Source organism: Fundulus heteroclitus, chromosome 3 (genome assembly GCF_011125445.2).
Source record: "Fundulus heteroclitus isolate FHET01 chromosome 3, MU-UCD_Fhet_4.1, whole genome shotgun sequence".
Lineage (NCBI taxonomy): Eukaryota > Metazoa > Chordata > Actinopteri > Cyprinodontiformes > Fundulidae > Fundulus > Fundulus heteroclitus.
The window spans coordinates 38,642,711-38,658,177 of record NC_046363.1 but is presented as its reverse complement, the minus strand read 5'-3'; the positions used below and the strand labels follow the sequence as shown (position 1 = coordinate 38,658,177).

At 39.9% G+C, this 15,467-nt stretch overlaps 1 protein-coding gene across 2 annotated transcripts in view; it reads left to right on the top strand.

Annotated features, from left to right (window-relative positions):
* Positions 1-11,025: 11,025 nt before the first annotated feature.
* Positions 11,026-15,467, top strand: part of agmo (alkylglycerol monooxygenase) — a 74,649-nt gene continuing 70,207 nt past the window's right edge. Inside the window, exons 1-2 of one of the 2 annotated variants that reach the window (XM_036135342.1) lie at positions 11,026-11,241; positions 11,409-11,654. In XM_036135342.1, coding sequence (XP_035991235.1) covers positions 11,535-11,654 — 120 coding nt within the window. In that variant the 5' untranslated portion in view covers positions 11,026-11,241; positions 11,409-11,534. Of the gene's footprint in view, positions 11,655-15,467 lie in introns of both variants that reach the window. The other variant, XM_021323331.2, reaches the window with a different exon arrangement.

The following is a 15,467-nucleotide window of genomic DNA, read 5'->3' as shown; positions in this document are numbered from 1 at the left end:
TGTTTGAAAAAATAAAAGAGTTAAGAAATGTTGCCTACTCAGTAACTTTTCAACCTTAATTAGAGCGTCGTATAAGTCCAGCCTGGGCGCTCAAAAGACAAACTAACTCGTGTAATACTGCTTTGTTTGCAATTTTTTGTTGTTTAGCAAACACGGAAGTACTTCTGTGTATTTTTTTAGGGGAATTTGATAACTGTGCATGCCCGAGTGGTTCTATTTTCAATAAAGCCAGGTGCATAAACACGCACAATATAATTGGGTTAATTGATTGTGTGCCCATATAAAAGGCACAATCCAATACTTCAATCCGAATACATTTTAATCCGAAATTTTTTCCATGTAAACATAGCTAGTGACTTTGTTTAGCATCTGTTCCTGATTTTCCTTAGATTGGAGGATGATAAGTTTCTTTCTGAGACCTTTTGGTCCACTTTGGGTTTTCTTACAGGTTCTGTTGGACAATTTATTGGGTCAATGCGGGCCAAGCAGCAATCAGGCCTGGATGTGGCTAGGGAAACTGAACTTAACTATCCAAAAATGGCTCAGATACCTTTCTTCTCTTTAATGCACAAATCCATGCATCTGTCATTCACTTTGGTTATTTTTTTTCTTCTAATATAAACATTAGTTTGATGTTCTAAAACATTTTGGTGTGACAAAAAAGGCAAAAGCAGAATAAATCCTTAAGGAGGCAAAAGGTTTTTCACTGTACTGGACCCTGATTATGGAAATTGACTGAAAGGAAATCGTAGTTAAACTTAACATTCCACGTTTCGTCTCTTTGCAGGGGCAGCCTGAAACTTTGATTTGCACTGTTGAACCTATAGTCTGTGCCTCCAATTGGGTTCTACTGTTTAAAATGTAAATTACGCTGTAATTAAGTCAACCAGGTGCCAGGAAATCTGATCTGCCTTGCAAACATAAGCGATCTGTAAATAATTTTTAGTTTTGTTTTACCGCAACATTAAGCCTATACCCAGACTGTTCAGCAGTAATATACACTGACAGCTTGTTAGCTGACACTTCTGTGCCTGGAGGTGACATTTTTGCAAATGATTTGAAACCTGAAAGAGGGGACAGTTACAAATTAAATAAAACTTTAAGAGTGGTTTATGAAGTTTCTTCTGAAAAGCTTTCTTCCGCCTCCCTTCCCCCTAACCATTTCTGCAGCTTTTTCGGTCATGTGAATTCATCCAGTGTGATGAATGCATTTTCCACCACGCCAGGCTAAAATAAATGAAACATTGCAGAGAGAGCAGAAAGCTGGCGATGTGGGCGCATGTTAAATTCACCTTCGCCTGAGGGCTGGGCCGGGACTCCCGCCAGGACTCAACAGAACCCACAAAGGATGGGATCCAGTTACCAAATCCCGTTGAAAATAATTTAGTGTCTTGATCTCATCTTTCACCACGTTGTGATTGTGCATGCTAATTTGTCTTAGAGGCACCTCATACGGTATTTGAGGTTTATAATTTTTTCTTCTTCCAGCCCCTGCAGGCATAACCCGCTGATCCTGAATCTGATCCAGCTTTTTAAGCTCTTTTCTACATTACCTCTGCAGATTATTCACAAGTGTCGAGGGCTCCCCTCTTTTTCCTTTTGGCTTCAAGTTTGGACAAACAGTATTTGTAACCGCACACAGATGAGCTCTTGTTAGTTCTACTGCAGCCACCGACTCCTGACTGTCAGCTGCTGCCTTTACAGAGAAAACTGTATATTTTTCCTGAAAGTAAATAGCGTGTACATTTAAAATCGTTAAATGTACACGCTATTTGCTCTCGACCCTCATCTGGCTTCTGGATTTTCAAATACTGTAAAATCAATTAAGATTTCTAAATTATTACATGTTTTAGTTTTTATGGTTTTGTTCGGCTTTAAACAGAATGACCTTGCACAACCTAGCAAATATAATGCTAATGCTGAATAAATAGATTTAAAAAAAATAGCTTATAGTAAAGTCAGGATAGGCAAGATTCTTTTAAATGTATCAAGACTTGAGCTTTTCCCAGGCACCTTGGATCCACGATGCTTGCCATGTGCATTTTTAGAATATAACCATTTATCATTTCCCTCTAAAATCCTCAGCGTTGTGCTCAAATCTGTTCACATGACCCTGATAATCAGAGGAGTTACAACACCATGCAAAATATTTTTAATTTTATGAGGGATTTATGTGATAAACCAAAATTAGTGGCGGCCTAGTGGTTAGAGGATTGTCCTGAAGGTTCTGGGTTCAACTCCCACCCTGAGCAAGACCCTTAGTCTCAGAATGCTCCCCGGGGGCCACGCAGTGGCAGCCCACTGCTCCCCCAGGGCATAGGTTAAGCACAGAGAATACATTTCATTAGAATGTATGTTGAAATGACAATAAAAATGATTATTATTATTGATGCACGGCTTGACGTATTCAGCTTGATTTAATCTTTTATCGTCACAGTCACTACAACCGATTGCTTTATTATTTGTTTCCTCATATAGATTCTAAGTTGAATTTAGGTCTGGACTTTGACTGGGCCCGTCCGTCCGTCCGTCCGTTGTCTTCCGCTTATCCGGGGTCGGGTCGCGGGGGTAGCAGCTTCAGTAGGGAGGCCCAGACGTCCCTCTCCCCAGCCACTTGGGCCAGCTCCTCAGGAAGAATCCCAAGGCGTTCCCAGGCCAGCCGAGAGACATAGTCCCTCCAGCGTGTCCTGGGTCTTCCCCTGGGTCTCCTCCCGGTGGGACGTGCCCGGAACACCTCACCAGGGAGGCGTCCAGGAGGCATCCTGACCAGATGCCCGAGCCACCTCAACTGGCTCCTCTCGACGTGGAGGAGCAGCGGCTCTACTCTGAGTCCTCCCCGGATGACTGAGCTCCTCACCCTATCTCTAAGGGAGAGCCCAGACACACTACGGAGAAAACTCATTTCAGCCGCTTGTATCCGGCCCTTCATAGATGTGAAAATGCTTTGATCTGAGCCCTCCAGTTGTCGCTCTGGCTGCGTGTTTAGGGTTGTAACCCTGATGGAAAGTGAAACAGGAGAAGAACCTTCCATCTTCCCATCAACTGTGACCAGCTTCCATCCCCCTTCCTCAACAAGTGCGTACACACAGCATGATGCCGCCACCATCGGGGTTGGCATGTTCAGCATAGCGTGTGGCATGAATTTTCAGCCACACATTAAGTTTTCTGACCTGACTCTGGCCAGCTGTATGTCGCTCCGCCTAGCTCCACTCACATCCATCTGGGACATCTCCATACGAATTGCCTTTTTTGAAGGCTGGGCCTTATCAAAAATCCTTGCATATGATTGATAAGCCACTTGTCTGTCATCTTTATCGACGTGCTATTTCGACCACTCACACCGAAGCTAACCCGTGACGCTGTGAGAGCGACGCAGGAAAAAACGAAACTTTTTTAATGTGTTTGCGGCTCTAGTGGCACGCGTTTTATTGACAGTGAGCTGACAGGAAGAGGGGGGAAGACAGGCGGCAAAGCGCCGCGGGTCGGAGTCGATCCTGGGCCGACCGCGTCGAGGACTAAAGGCCTCCTAACATGGTTCGCGATAACCGCTAACCGCTCCGAGGCAGACGTGGACGTGCCCCGCAAAACAAAACTTGCCAAATCCGGTCGGGAGAAGGGTGAAAACATGGTTTCCACCAACAAAAGCCTTCAGAGCCGTTCTCTGATGTTCTTTTGATGAAACAATATTAGATAGATTAGACAACACGGAAGAAATAGCAGCATTAATGCTAACGCTTGCTTCCTCAATGCGAGCCGCCATTGTTGTTGGAATCTCATGGTCGCTTCTCCACTGCGTCACATCCATGAAACTCCAGCCCTGCGTCCTGATTGGCCAGACAATAAAATTGGTTGGAGAAATCACTCTCTATGGGAGAGGTCCCAGATGTATGTGAGTGAAGCTAGGCGGAGCGACATACATCTGGCGAGAGTCAGGTTATAAGTTTTCCATGTTGGGGAAAAAAGTTCACTTTTGATTTCATCTAACCGAGCTCCTTCTTCCACATGCTTGCTTTGTCTCCTGGACGCCTTGAGGAACTTCAAACTTCTAACGGGGCGTCTTCTGGCTCTGTCTTGCCAACAGTTTTCTTCTCACCACTGTTAAATCAGGGCAGGATGTGTGGAGTGTGTGAATGAGAAGTGTTGTGTAAAGTGTCCCACCTGAAATATGGATCTCCACGGCTCCACGAAGGTTATATAGACCACCTAGTTTCTTCTGGGATTGATATTCTCCAAGCTCAGCTTTTTAGTTTAGGTGGAAGTCCTAGTAGGTTTGCAGTTGTACACCTTTCTTTTTCAGGTGATTGATTGCACAGTGGATGTTATTAGCATCAGTGGCGGCTGGTGATACATTTTCTTTGGAGGGGGGGGGGGAGGTGCTCCACTAGAGGTAGGGGATTAAAACACAACAATAAACTCTACTTGTACATAAATCCATCCATGGCCATGGATTTTTAAAGTCTGGTTGATTTGGTCCAAATTTCTTCCTCTTCCTGTCATTTTGTCAATTAGTTGACAATCTTCCAAATGCCGCACCTTCCCTTCATGTCTTATAATAGTCGTGGCCTGACTCTTCTGTTGGTGTAGGTATGTTGATAGATGAAAATTGTCCCTGCCCCTCTTAGCTGTCAAGATTCATTGAGAGGTATCATGATTTAATCTGATTGGGGGAAGAATGACATGAAAAGCACTGTGTGGCCACTGGCTCTGAAAGGTGAATCTAACCAATTAGAGACCAGCATGAAATCAAATGGAAGACTAGGTTAAGAATGTACATACACACTCATTTGGCGAGCGCCCCTCACCACTAAAATATTTAAATTTTGGCTTGCACAAAAGGATAACTCCAAAAAACCCAAAATAGAATGGAGATGCTGAATTATCAAAAGTCATAATTTTTTTATGGGTGAGCAGATTTGATAATTACATGTTAATTTGTAATTTATGTTTATTGTGTCTGCTCTTTTGTCCTAAAAATTTGATACAGGAACAACAAGCTGTCACTGCTTGGGATATTGTTTGTTTTGAGCTTCTCCTCACCAGCATCCCTGACCCACTTTCTGTGTTCCTTGGTTTTCATGAAGAAGATTTTTAACCACTTAAGTTCAGATAATTATGTGGTTGATAAAAAGCAAAAAAACAACAACAACAACAACAACACAACGTGACAAGATTTTATGGCCTGTTTGGTTTGTTTGGGTCTCAATTTTAGGGAAGTTACTCTATTTCACTCACAGATGTGATAACAGTATTTCAAATTGTTTCCTCTTACATTTTTCTTCTATTTTTGCTTTATTGTCAAACTCCAGTGGTCCAGATCATCAAACAAATTTTAAAATCATACAAAAATAATCTGAGAATTTAATTCATCAGGATTAAAAAGATATCAAAACCAACCTATTTAAAAAAAGTTATTTTGCCCCCTAATACAATAAAGTAGGCAAAAAGAATCTAAAAAAGGAATGCATCAAACTTTGATCTAAAAAAAACAGTGGAGAACCTTCTCAGGAGTGAACAGTTTACCAAAATTACTCCAAGAGATCATCAAGGAATAATCCAAGAGGTTACAAAATAACCTAGAACAACATCTAAAGCACTGCAGAGCTCACTTTTCACTGGAGCTTTTAGAAAAGTGTGTTGCTTTACATGTATGTTCTTGCCCTTCTTTCATTAAGAGCAGATTTTTGAAGGAAAAAGCAACCAGCTATACTGGTAAAATGTACCATGGACCTCTTGGCTGCTTCTCTGATTAGTTTAGCTTTTTACCCAAGGCTTCAGTTCAGGTTGGCTGGCCATGTCTTGGTTGAGGTTGCACTTTTTTTTTTAATTATTTTCAGATGATAATTTGAACGGTCCTCCATGAGATGTCCAGAGTTTGGGTCCTGTCCACAGATTACTACCTTAACCCAACCCTGATAGAAACTTTTTTCTCCCTGATCTGTCTGCTGTGCTCCTTGGGTCATCAAGATGCCGTTTGTTCTCTAAAGTCGCCGTTCCACTGACCCTACTCTGTTTAACTTTGCATGGTTTGGGTTTTGGCTGGCCTATAGATGCCTAGAAGAGGTAAAGGCCTCCTGGGGGTGGCTATAGGCCTCCTGCTCCTGAAACACTCACAAGCAGGCGGGCCGAGTGGTGCGTGGCCAAACTGACCCCTTGGAGCTGGGGCTAAACCAGCAGCCCGATAGTTTGAGGCCTTCAGAGGACAGTTATCCTGTAACGTTTTTATTGGAATTCACAATTTTGTGCTACTTTTGCTCGTCAACCAGAAAATAACCAAATAAAATGCATTGAAGGTTTTGGTTGTAACATGACAAAATGTGAAAAAGTTCAAGGGGCACGAATATTCAGCCGGGCTAGAATCATAACATAAACAGCTTTTTAATATTATCTCAACATGAGAAACATGTCATAATTTAGGTTTTTGTTTGTTTTGGATTTTTCCGAAATCTGCTCCACTCTTTTCAGCCATCACTCATCCTCCAATTAGCTCAGCCACTTACCAGCCACCACTCTGCACCGTATCTGCTCACCTGTTCCTCTGCCTATTTAGACCTGCCTCATTCCCCCACTCACTGCCAAAATAACTGTGGAGGAGGAGTTAGACTGTATGTTGAAAAAAAGTTGTCACACATTTGTCAGCTGCAGTTTATAATGTTTTTCAATGTAAAACAGAGGAAATACTCACAAAACACTAAGGATATTATTGTGAGTTACATTTAAAGAACACTTGGCTCTGATATTGATATTCTCAGGGGATGGATGAAAAGTGCGCTTACTGAGGTTATTAAAGAGAAAGTATTTATATGCAGAGATTTCAATATGAGTTTCCTTAGTGTTAAAAATGATTGATCCACAGAGGATTTTGTTGACATAGTGAATAGTTTGACTAAACTCATCGGAACCACATCCCACTCAGCCACTTGTTGTGGGAAACAATGATAACGGATGCCTCAGTTACTTATTAAGTAAAAGGAAACAATGATTCCATCAAGTTCCATAATTTTATTGAGAACCAGACCAGAGAGACAGTAATTAGACGCTTGCCTAAGTTGCTGCCTGCCCCCCCCCTTAAGCTTCTAGCCCTGGTCTCCTATGAATCTTGGGCCACCGCCTTTCGGACATTGCTATACTGGCTGCATAAGACGTAACACAAAGCTCCTCATTACACAAACATTTACACTCCTACACAGAAAATATGCAAGCAATGACCTTGACAAAATGGGATAGTGAAGACATCTCCTCCCTGCGTGCAGCTGCTCAGCTCACATGTTTTGGAGGAGATAGGTCAAAGGTGATTATAGAACCCCAGCTGTAATGTTTCCATTCACACCACCTTAATTAATGTTTTTACATATTAAATTGCAAATAAGTCTATAAGAGGTCTGCCAAGTTCATTTTGCAGTATTTCTACAATATAGCAGTTCCAACTACACTGCTCAAAAGAACCAAAGGAATTTTTTTTTTTATCAGAGTATAATATCAAGTCAGTTAAACTTCTGGGATATTTATTTGGTCAGTTCAGTAGTACAGGGGCGTTGTTAATTAGTCTCAGCTGTTTTTGTGTAAATGAAACTTTACAACTCCACATCGATACGAGCCCTTGCCAGAAGGTTTGCTCTGTCTGCCAGCGAAGCCCCAAGAGCACAGAAGAGATTTCACAAGACAGGAAGTTGCTCTAAGATTGCTGGACAGGCTGTTGGAGGTCCATCAACAGGACAGGAGTACTGCTAGAATCCAACAAAGGGACCTCCAGTGGGCCACTGGTGTGACTAACAGACTTTATGAAGGTGGCCTCAGGGCCCAACATCCATCATTATCTTTATTTATGTAATGCTTTACCACCAGCCACAGCTGACACAAAGTGCTGAACATTAACAACAATAAAACAATACCAAGGAATAAAATGGGAAAAGTCAGCACACAAGAATAAATTAAGAAAACTTGTTACAAAACACAATGAAACAATGCAAATACAGATAAAAACCATACCAGTAAACATTAAGTAAAATCAAATCTCAGTGAGTAAAAGCGTGGATTACTGTTTCCAACTGTTGCCTTTGAAAGGATAGCTTTTATTTTTGTAATTTTTCTCTGATAAAAACTAGACTAGACTCAATGTGGCCTTTGTTTGACCCTCAAGTTTAAAATCATTGTCTGTCGTAAAACCAAGATTTGTTTGCGTGGGCCAAACAGACTTTGCCTGGGAGTCAAGATCAACTGGAGGGCTCTTTGACATCTTCTGCTAGGACCAAAAACAAGAACCTCAGTCTCATTCTAGTTAAAATGTAAGACGTTTAGGGCCATCCAAGCTTTAATATCCTCAAGACACAATAAACAAGCTGTAATGGACAAAGCCTTGCCTTGCCTTACAGGCATATAGATTTGGCAGTCATCGGCATAACAATGGAGGGAGACACCATGTCTTTTAAAAATAGACCCTAAGGGAAGGAGGTACAGAGAAAAAAGCAAAGGCCCTAAAACTGATCCCTGGGGGACCCCAAAAGAGAGTGGAGCAGAATAGGATTCACACCCTGCAGTTTTCACAGAAAATGTTCTGTCTGTCAAATAATACCTAAGCCACTCCAGTGCCACCAATGCCTACCTGGTACTGTAGACGTGACAATAAAATGCTGTGTATCAAAAGCAGCTGTTCGGTCCAGCAAAACAAGAACCACATAATCACCGGAATCACATGCAAGGAAAATGTCATTATAAACTCTCAGCAGGGCTGACTCTGTGCTATGAAATGTTCATAAACCAGACTGAAACACTTCCATTATATTAATTTCATCAATGAATAAATGATTTCTTTGCAAGGTTTTTGACATTAGAGTAAGCTGGAAGATGGGCCTAAAGTTCCCCGGCACAGTTGGATCAAGACTAAGTTTCTTTATCAGGGGCTTCACCGCAGCACGTTTAAAAGTAGCAGGAACTACTAGAAATGACAGACTGCTATTAAAAAGGGCACAAACCAAATGCCTGAAACATGGGAAACGCTCTTTAAGAAGCTGTGGTGGACGAGCATCACACGAAGAACCAGAGGGCTTAATCTGGGTCACCAAACCCTCTAAAAGTGATAAGAGTCACAGGCTCAAGCTGATTAAAGGCAGCAGAACAGCGGACAGGGACAGAAAGATCAGTCTGAGCACAATATCACAGCTTTTATAGCGGCAACTTTATCAATAAAAGAACTGCATAAACTGATTACACAATTCAACAGAGGCTTCTAAGACCGCAGTATTAAAAAAAAGAATCAATGGTGCTAAAAAGAGCTCAAGGGTTATGGATATGAGATAAGATTAAATTTGCAACGTGTTCCTTTTTGGCATCTAGTCCTGATAATTGCACCAGTAGTCTTTGAAAATCTGAAGGGACACCTGTAACTTGTCTTTTCTCCACCTGCGCTCTGCTCGTCCAAACATTACACACACTAAATCACTGTTCAAGAAAATGGGATATGATATGAAAATTATTACTATTACTATTATATTTGGTATTATTATGGTGACACTGTAATGTCAAGGAGAATTGTGTAATCAAAAATTTTAAAGAGTTATAGAATTTTGTTTTTAGCACATTATTGACCTTATGTGTAAAGAACTAAGGATTGAGATATATATATATATATATATACTGGTATGATGCTCTTCATAAGAAGGATAAGATCATAATCGTAATGTAGCTAGAGACGAGGCAGCTTATAAGTAATCTGTATTTCTTCCCAATGATTTGAACGTTTATCACATATTTACTGTCATTTTTTATTGTACTTCAATAAACATTGCACTTAAAGGTATACTATGCAACCGGGGTTGATTTTCCAGCGAGGCTCCCCCCAGAGGGCGAAAGTAAAAGTGCACTGTCATAAAGATGCTCAACTGTTCTGGTTTCTCCGTCAAGCCAGGCGCGGTTGTTTTGAGCTTAGCAGACAGGCGAACGCAATGAAAAGTCGAAAAAACGGCAGTACAAACAATGACTAACACAGTGAAGGTATGAACATCAGGGTTTCCCGCAGCGCTATCTTGGCGAGGCGGCCGCCTCGCCAAACTCACGCTACCGCCTCGCCAACATTCAAAAAAAATAAAATAAAAAATCATAATAATAATAATAATAAAAAAATAATAATAAAAAAAAAAAAACACCTTGCGGTTCTTTGCTGTTGCTTTCGTGCGTGCATATAGTGAATGGCAGGGCAAAAACACATGAGTTCTTGCCGTAAAGTAAGACCGACTCTCGCGGTCTTGCACGAGACTTCTGAGCCTGTGTGTGCGGGCCGAGGGCTCCTGCCATTGCAAGTACGGTATTTCCCCCACAGACCACCAGGGCGGCCGAGAAAACCTTTGTTCGACCTGAAATGACTCATTTAATCATCCAAAACGGTATGGAACACACTAATTAACTGAAAAATGTTGCATAGTATGCCTTTAATGTACATTAAACCTTAAACGTAACTTAAAACAACATCAATAAACGCTTAGCAAACATTAGAAATCAAAACTGAATTAAACCAAATCCTGCAAGTATTCTGACCTACTGGTATTTTGGATGGTTTTAGATGTTATAAAAGGATTATTAGTGAACTTTTATGCAGAGAAAACAAACGTGTAATGATTTGTGCTGCATTAGTCAGTTGGTCACACTTATAGCTCTGGTTTTGGTTTATTCAAACTATCAATTTAATGAAATCAATGGGATTAAAGGCATTTAATGGGATTAAAGGTGAATGTAGACGTGTTTATTTCCTGAGACTAATTGATGATGGTTCAGAAAAGATCAGATTCATGGTTGCATAACTTGAGTGTTATCTGTGGAATCTTTTCTGTCTTTGCACTGTCTGTACAGGCCCATTCGTAGTTAGAGTAGCTGCTATTAAATAAGTAAGTGGGTCAACATGAAACAACACTTATTTTATACAAGTCTGTAGGAATAATGAACACTTAAATCTGAATATCCATATTATAAAAAAGTCCATCTAAGAAATCACTTAACATTAACATTTGAAGATGTCCTTTATTTTGACCCTGACTCTCACGAGTTTTACATTCCCAGCGTAAAAAAAAAAAAAAAAAAAAAAAAAAAGAACACCACCGTGACAAACAGCTATAGGCGACTGTGACAACTTGGAGCTAAATCACTAATGAACCGTCCACAGATAAACTCCACACAGGAGCGCGTTTGTACCGCGGACTCTCGCGAGATAAATGATAAGGAGTGAGATTCAGTGAAGAACTCCTCCGTCCAAAGGTAAAGTGGCGTCCTGGGAACGCTGGATTAATAAATGAGAGGCAGAGGCCGGATCCAGTGGGCTCTGAACTGTCACCGTGGCTGTTGTTTCCTGTTTCTCCAAACTTTGTTCAGCAGCTGGTTTGCAGATCCGCGTCACCGCTGACCCACTTTTTTCCCCCCTGCAGAAGTTCATAAAAACAACCAGGAGAGGTTTTAAACGTGACAGGTTCGAGATTGAGCGCGCTTTGCGCAGCGGCGAGGGCTTGCTGGAACACCTGCACAGGTAACGTAGGTTCTGCGGGATCCCGACCATGGCTGCAGCGGTGGGGTCCGGTTCGTTTTCTGCGGGTCTCCGGGCCATGTTTTTCATGGTCACTCCAAATGAATCCTCGTTTCGGGAAGTGGAGGAAGTGCCTCAGTATGTTCAGCAGGTGGGTGTTGCCTCTTTTCTTTTTTTTAAATAACCTGTAGAGTTAAATTAAACACCTTCGACTTGACTGAAATGTTGGTGGGGGGTTTGTTATAACGTTAAAATAGTAATACTATATTGATACTAATTGTTATTTTGTTTTCATCAAATATGTTATGATATATTAATAATGAATTATAGATACAATATTAAAGGTTTTGCCTCTTTATTTTATTACTTTTTATTTTGTTTTTATAGATTGAGCAATGATAAATAAAATGTTTTAACAACCATTGGGGGATGGTTCATCTTCTTATAAATAGAATAGAATAGAAATACCTTTAGTTTAAATTAAACTAAGACTAATCTGTTTTGGTGGACCATATCAACAAATTATATTCTGGCTATACTTAAAGGTGTATAGTGCAAGTTTTGAAGTTAACTATTATTTTTAGTCTGTCCCATGCATGCCCTTACAATTGCCCGATATGCAAAATGAGTTACCCGCTATTTACAGCAGTATTTTCTTCTCCCTTGCATGTGCACAACACTGGTGTGCTTTCACCTTGTCGTTGTTCTGTGGTCCATCTTAGGTGTTTTATGATTAATCAAGTGGAGGTACTTTTTTTCCACACAGGGCCGGGTTGGTTTAAATGGCTTTGTCTCTCAATAAATAAAATCCTCCTTCCTAAACCACTATTTGTGTTTACTCAGGTTATCTCTGGGTGATTTGTTTGATGATCTTAAACCTGTAAGAGTGGTGCAAAAGCAAAATCAGGAAATCTGCAAGTAACAACACATAAATAAACTAATAAGTGGTTGATACCACTACAAGCTTTAGAACTAGAGCTTTGATTTCCAGCAAAGCTTCTAAAAGGTCAGCTATAGCAAAGTCGGAAAAATTGGATTTCCTGTCACGTTGTGTTCTATTTAAATGATATACATTAATCCTTGAAATCAAAATTTTCCAAAAATTAACAAAGGACCATTTCTTTTTTTTCTCCTCTTATTTCAGACAACTTGCAGATTCCAAAACACTGGGAAGTTTTTGATATTAAAAAAAACCAAACATAATTTTATCAAACATTAACATGATCTGTATTTGGACTCAGATAATTCAGTGCTGGTTTATCAAGTTAACTACTTGATGTAGACCCTATGCCTTCATGTGACATTAAGACCACACTATGAAATTAAAAATCAGCCGGTGGGTGGATGATCTGTGCAGAGGTCTTCTGAGGTTAATCAAAAATGCAGGATGCTCCACATGATGTATTGTGGAGAATGAGAGCTCTCAGGTTTCTTTGAAAGCGAGCAAAGCTTCTGTGAAGCCATAGAGAAGTTATCGTGATCCATAAAAATGCTGAAAGCATATCTGGCTCTGGTTGTAGTGTCTATGAGCCGTGGTGATGTAGGAGTCATACAAAACTGGATTGGTCAAAGTGACCCCAGGCCAACGCTCCTACCTCATCCTGTCCACAGCACACCAGCTGCTCTCCAAGTAACTTATGATAACACACATCATGGACACGCCTACTGTGCACATCTCCTACTGTTAATTGTTCAAAACAAAAGCCTTGCATATAAAGATCCATATGTGCTGGACCCCATGTTGAATTTCAACCATAATTGCCATTTAATTTTAACTTTTCTCTGCATAAACCAACAGCAACAAAATGGCCTGTTGATAAAGATGTGTGTAAATGAGGACTATTTAAAACAAAATATGTTATTGTTTTTATTAATCAGAATATTATTATTTAAGAGAATAGCTTGTTGAGTTGGACATCAATATGTGTTGAACATAAAGTGCAACCAACAAACAAGTCTGTGTATTAAACAGTTTGACCACTACTTAATGCTTTGGTGAGATTCCTGAAGGTTTCTGGTAAAAAAATTATTGATTATATAAACTCTTAAACAAGTAATATTATTACTTTATCTCTGCTACAACTCTATTCCCGTCCATGTGGAGTCAAACCCACTTTAAACATTTTACCGACACCTAAAGGACGTGTCTGATCCATTAATTGTTACATAACCAAAAATTGCAGACCTCTGTGATTTGGAAATTGCATTTTTTTATTATTGTGATTATATTGCAAATGTGGTTAATTGTCCAACCCTACTAAAACCGCATGGGGCTGTACAGGTGGAAGAATTACTCTGACCCGGTTGAGGTGAAAGCAGTTCTCACTGATTAACACGGGGGGCACCGTAGGCCCTATGAATACAAACTACACCAGCTGAACTGCATTCAGGGGGTCATGTTGTCAAACAGAGCACTGTGAAACATTTACAGATATATCTTCACCCATATAGGGTTGAGCAAAGACAGAATTGGCCAAATATGACCTCAAATTAATGTGGCATCTTAAATCCCATGACAAACTGAAGCCTTTTGGATTCATATAGATTTAGCAATGGATAGCCATTCTGAATGCAAATTGTTTTATACTCTAAAAGAAAATCTACAATATAAAACCTATAATATAATAATTTGCTATGTTTACATAAAAAAAATCATCATAGTCATACAAGATGGACATTATGTTGCATAATTGTGAAGGTTTTTGGCTGCAACCTCTTATTTATTTATTTAAATCTATCGTTTATATATATATATATATATATATATCTCCATCCATCCATTTTCCAAACCGCTTAATCCCTCATGGGGTCACGGGGGTTGCTGGTGCCTATCTCCAGCGTTCACTGGGCGAGAGGCGGGGTACACCCTGGACAGGTCGCCAGTCTGTCGCAGGGCAACACAGAGAGACAAACAGGACAAACAACCACTCACACCTAAGGACAATTTGGAGAAGCCAATTAACCTAACAGTCATGTTTTTGGACTGTGGGAGGAAGCCGGAGTACCCGGAGAGAACCCACGCATGCACAGGGAGAACATGCAAACTCCATGCATGTTCAAGTTATAAAATATATAACTGTTTTTTTTTCTTTTGCGTGGGTAGCAGGCAGTGGCTACATGTCAATAGGGGGCGCTCGGGGGGCCTCCCCCCTCAAATTCGCTGGAAGAAAGCGTCAACAATAAACATAAATTCTGAAAATAATAAAAAGTAATTGTTACATCTGTTTATGAATTCCATTTTGGGTTTATTAGGGGATTACTTTTTGAGTCAACGTCCTAATTTTAATGTTTCAGTGCCGGGGAACGCCGGAAAGAGAAAAGAGCAATGAGCAAAATTTATTGGACATCAGTTAATAATAAACTGACCAATGATGATTGGCACAAAACAGTATGTTTTGTAAATTATGACAGATTTCAGAGAGACTGTCTCGTTTTTATACCTATTTATACCTATTACCTACCTTATTCGTTATTTGCTGTAATATCGATAAAGCTTTTTGCCAGTTATTTATGGAGAAAGGTATAATGTTAATGATAAAAATGTAAATAAAAGCATGTTTCGTTTACATTTATGGTCCTTTTATATTGTTCCATGACCATTTCAGAGATGTCGTTCTCATATCGACACAGAAATACACTTCTTTCTTGAGTAAAAGAAATCTTAAATCTAAATCTGCCAGATTATTGAACAATTTTATTTTTGTTTTCCTTTACAACCATGCCATTCTTTTTACTTTGTATATAAATAAAGTTGACATTGTTTAAAAGTTAAAGTAATTTGAGAATATACATATACGTGATGTTCTGTAGCGCTACTAAGTTTAAGGCTTATCATATTTTTTACCATAGAATACTTTGCTAAAAAGTGCTCTTTAACCCCTGAGGATACTGTGAATATCAGAATATAACTGGCTTTTTTTAAAGACGTTGTGTTGCATTATTTTGGGAAAAATATGACGCAGTT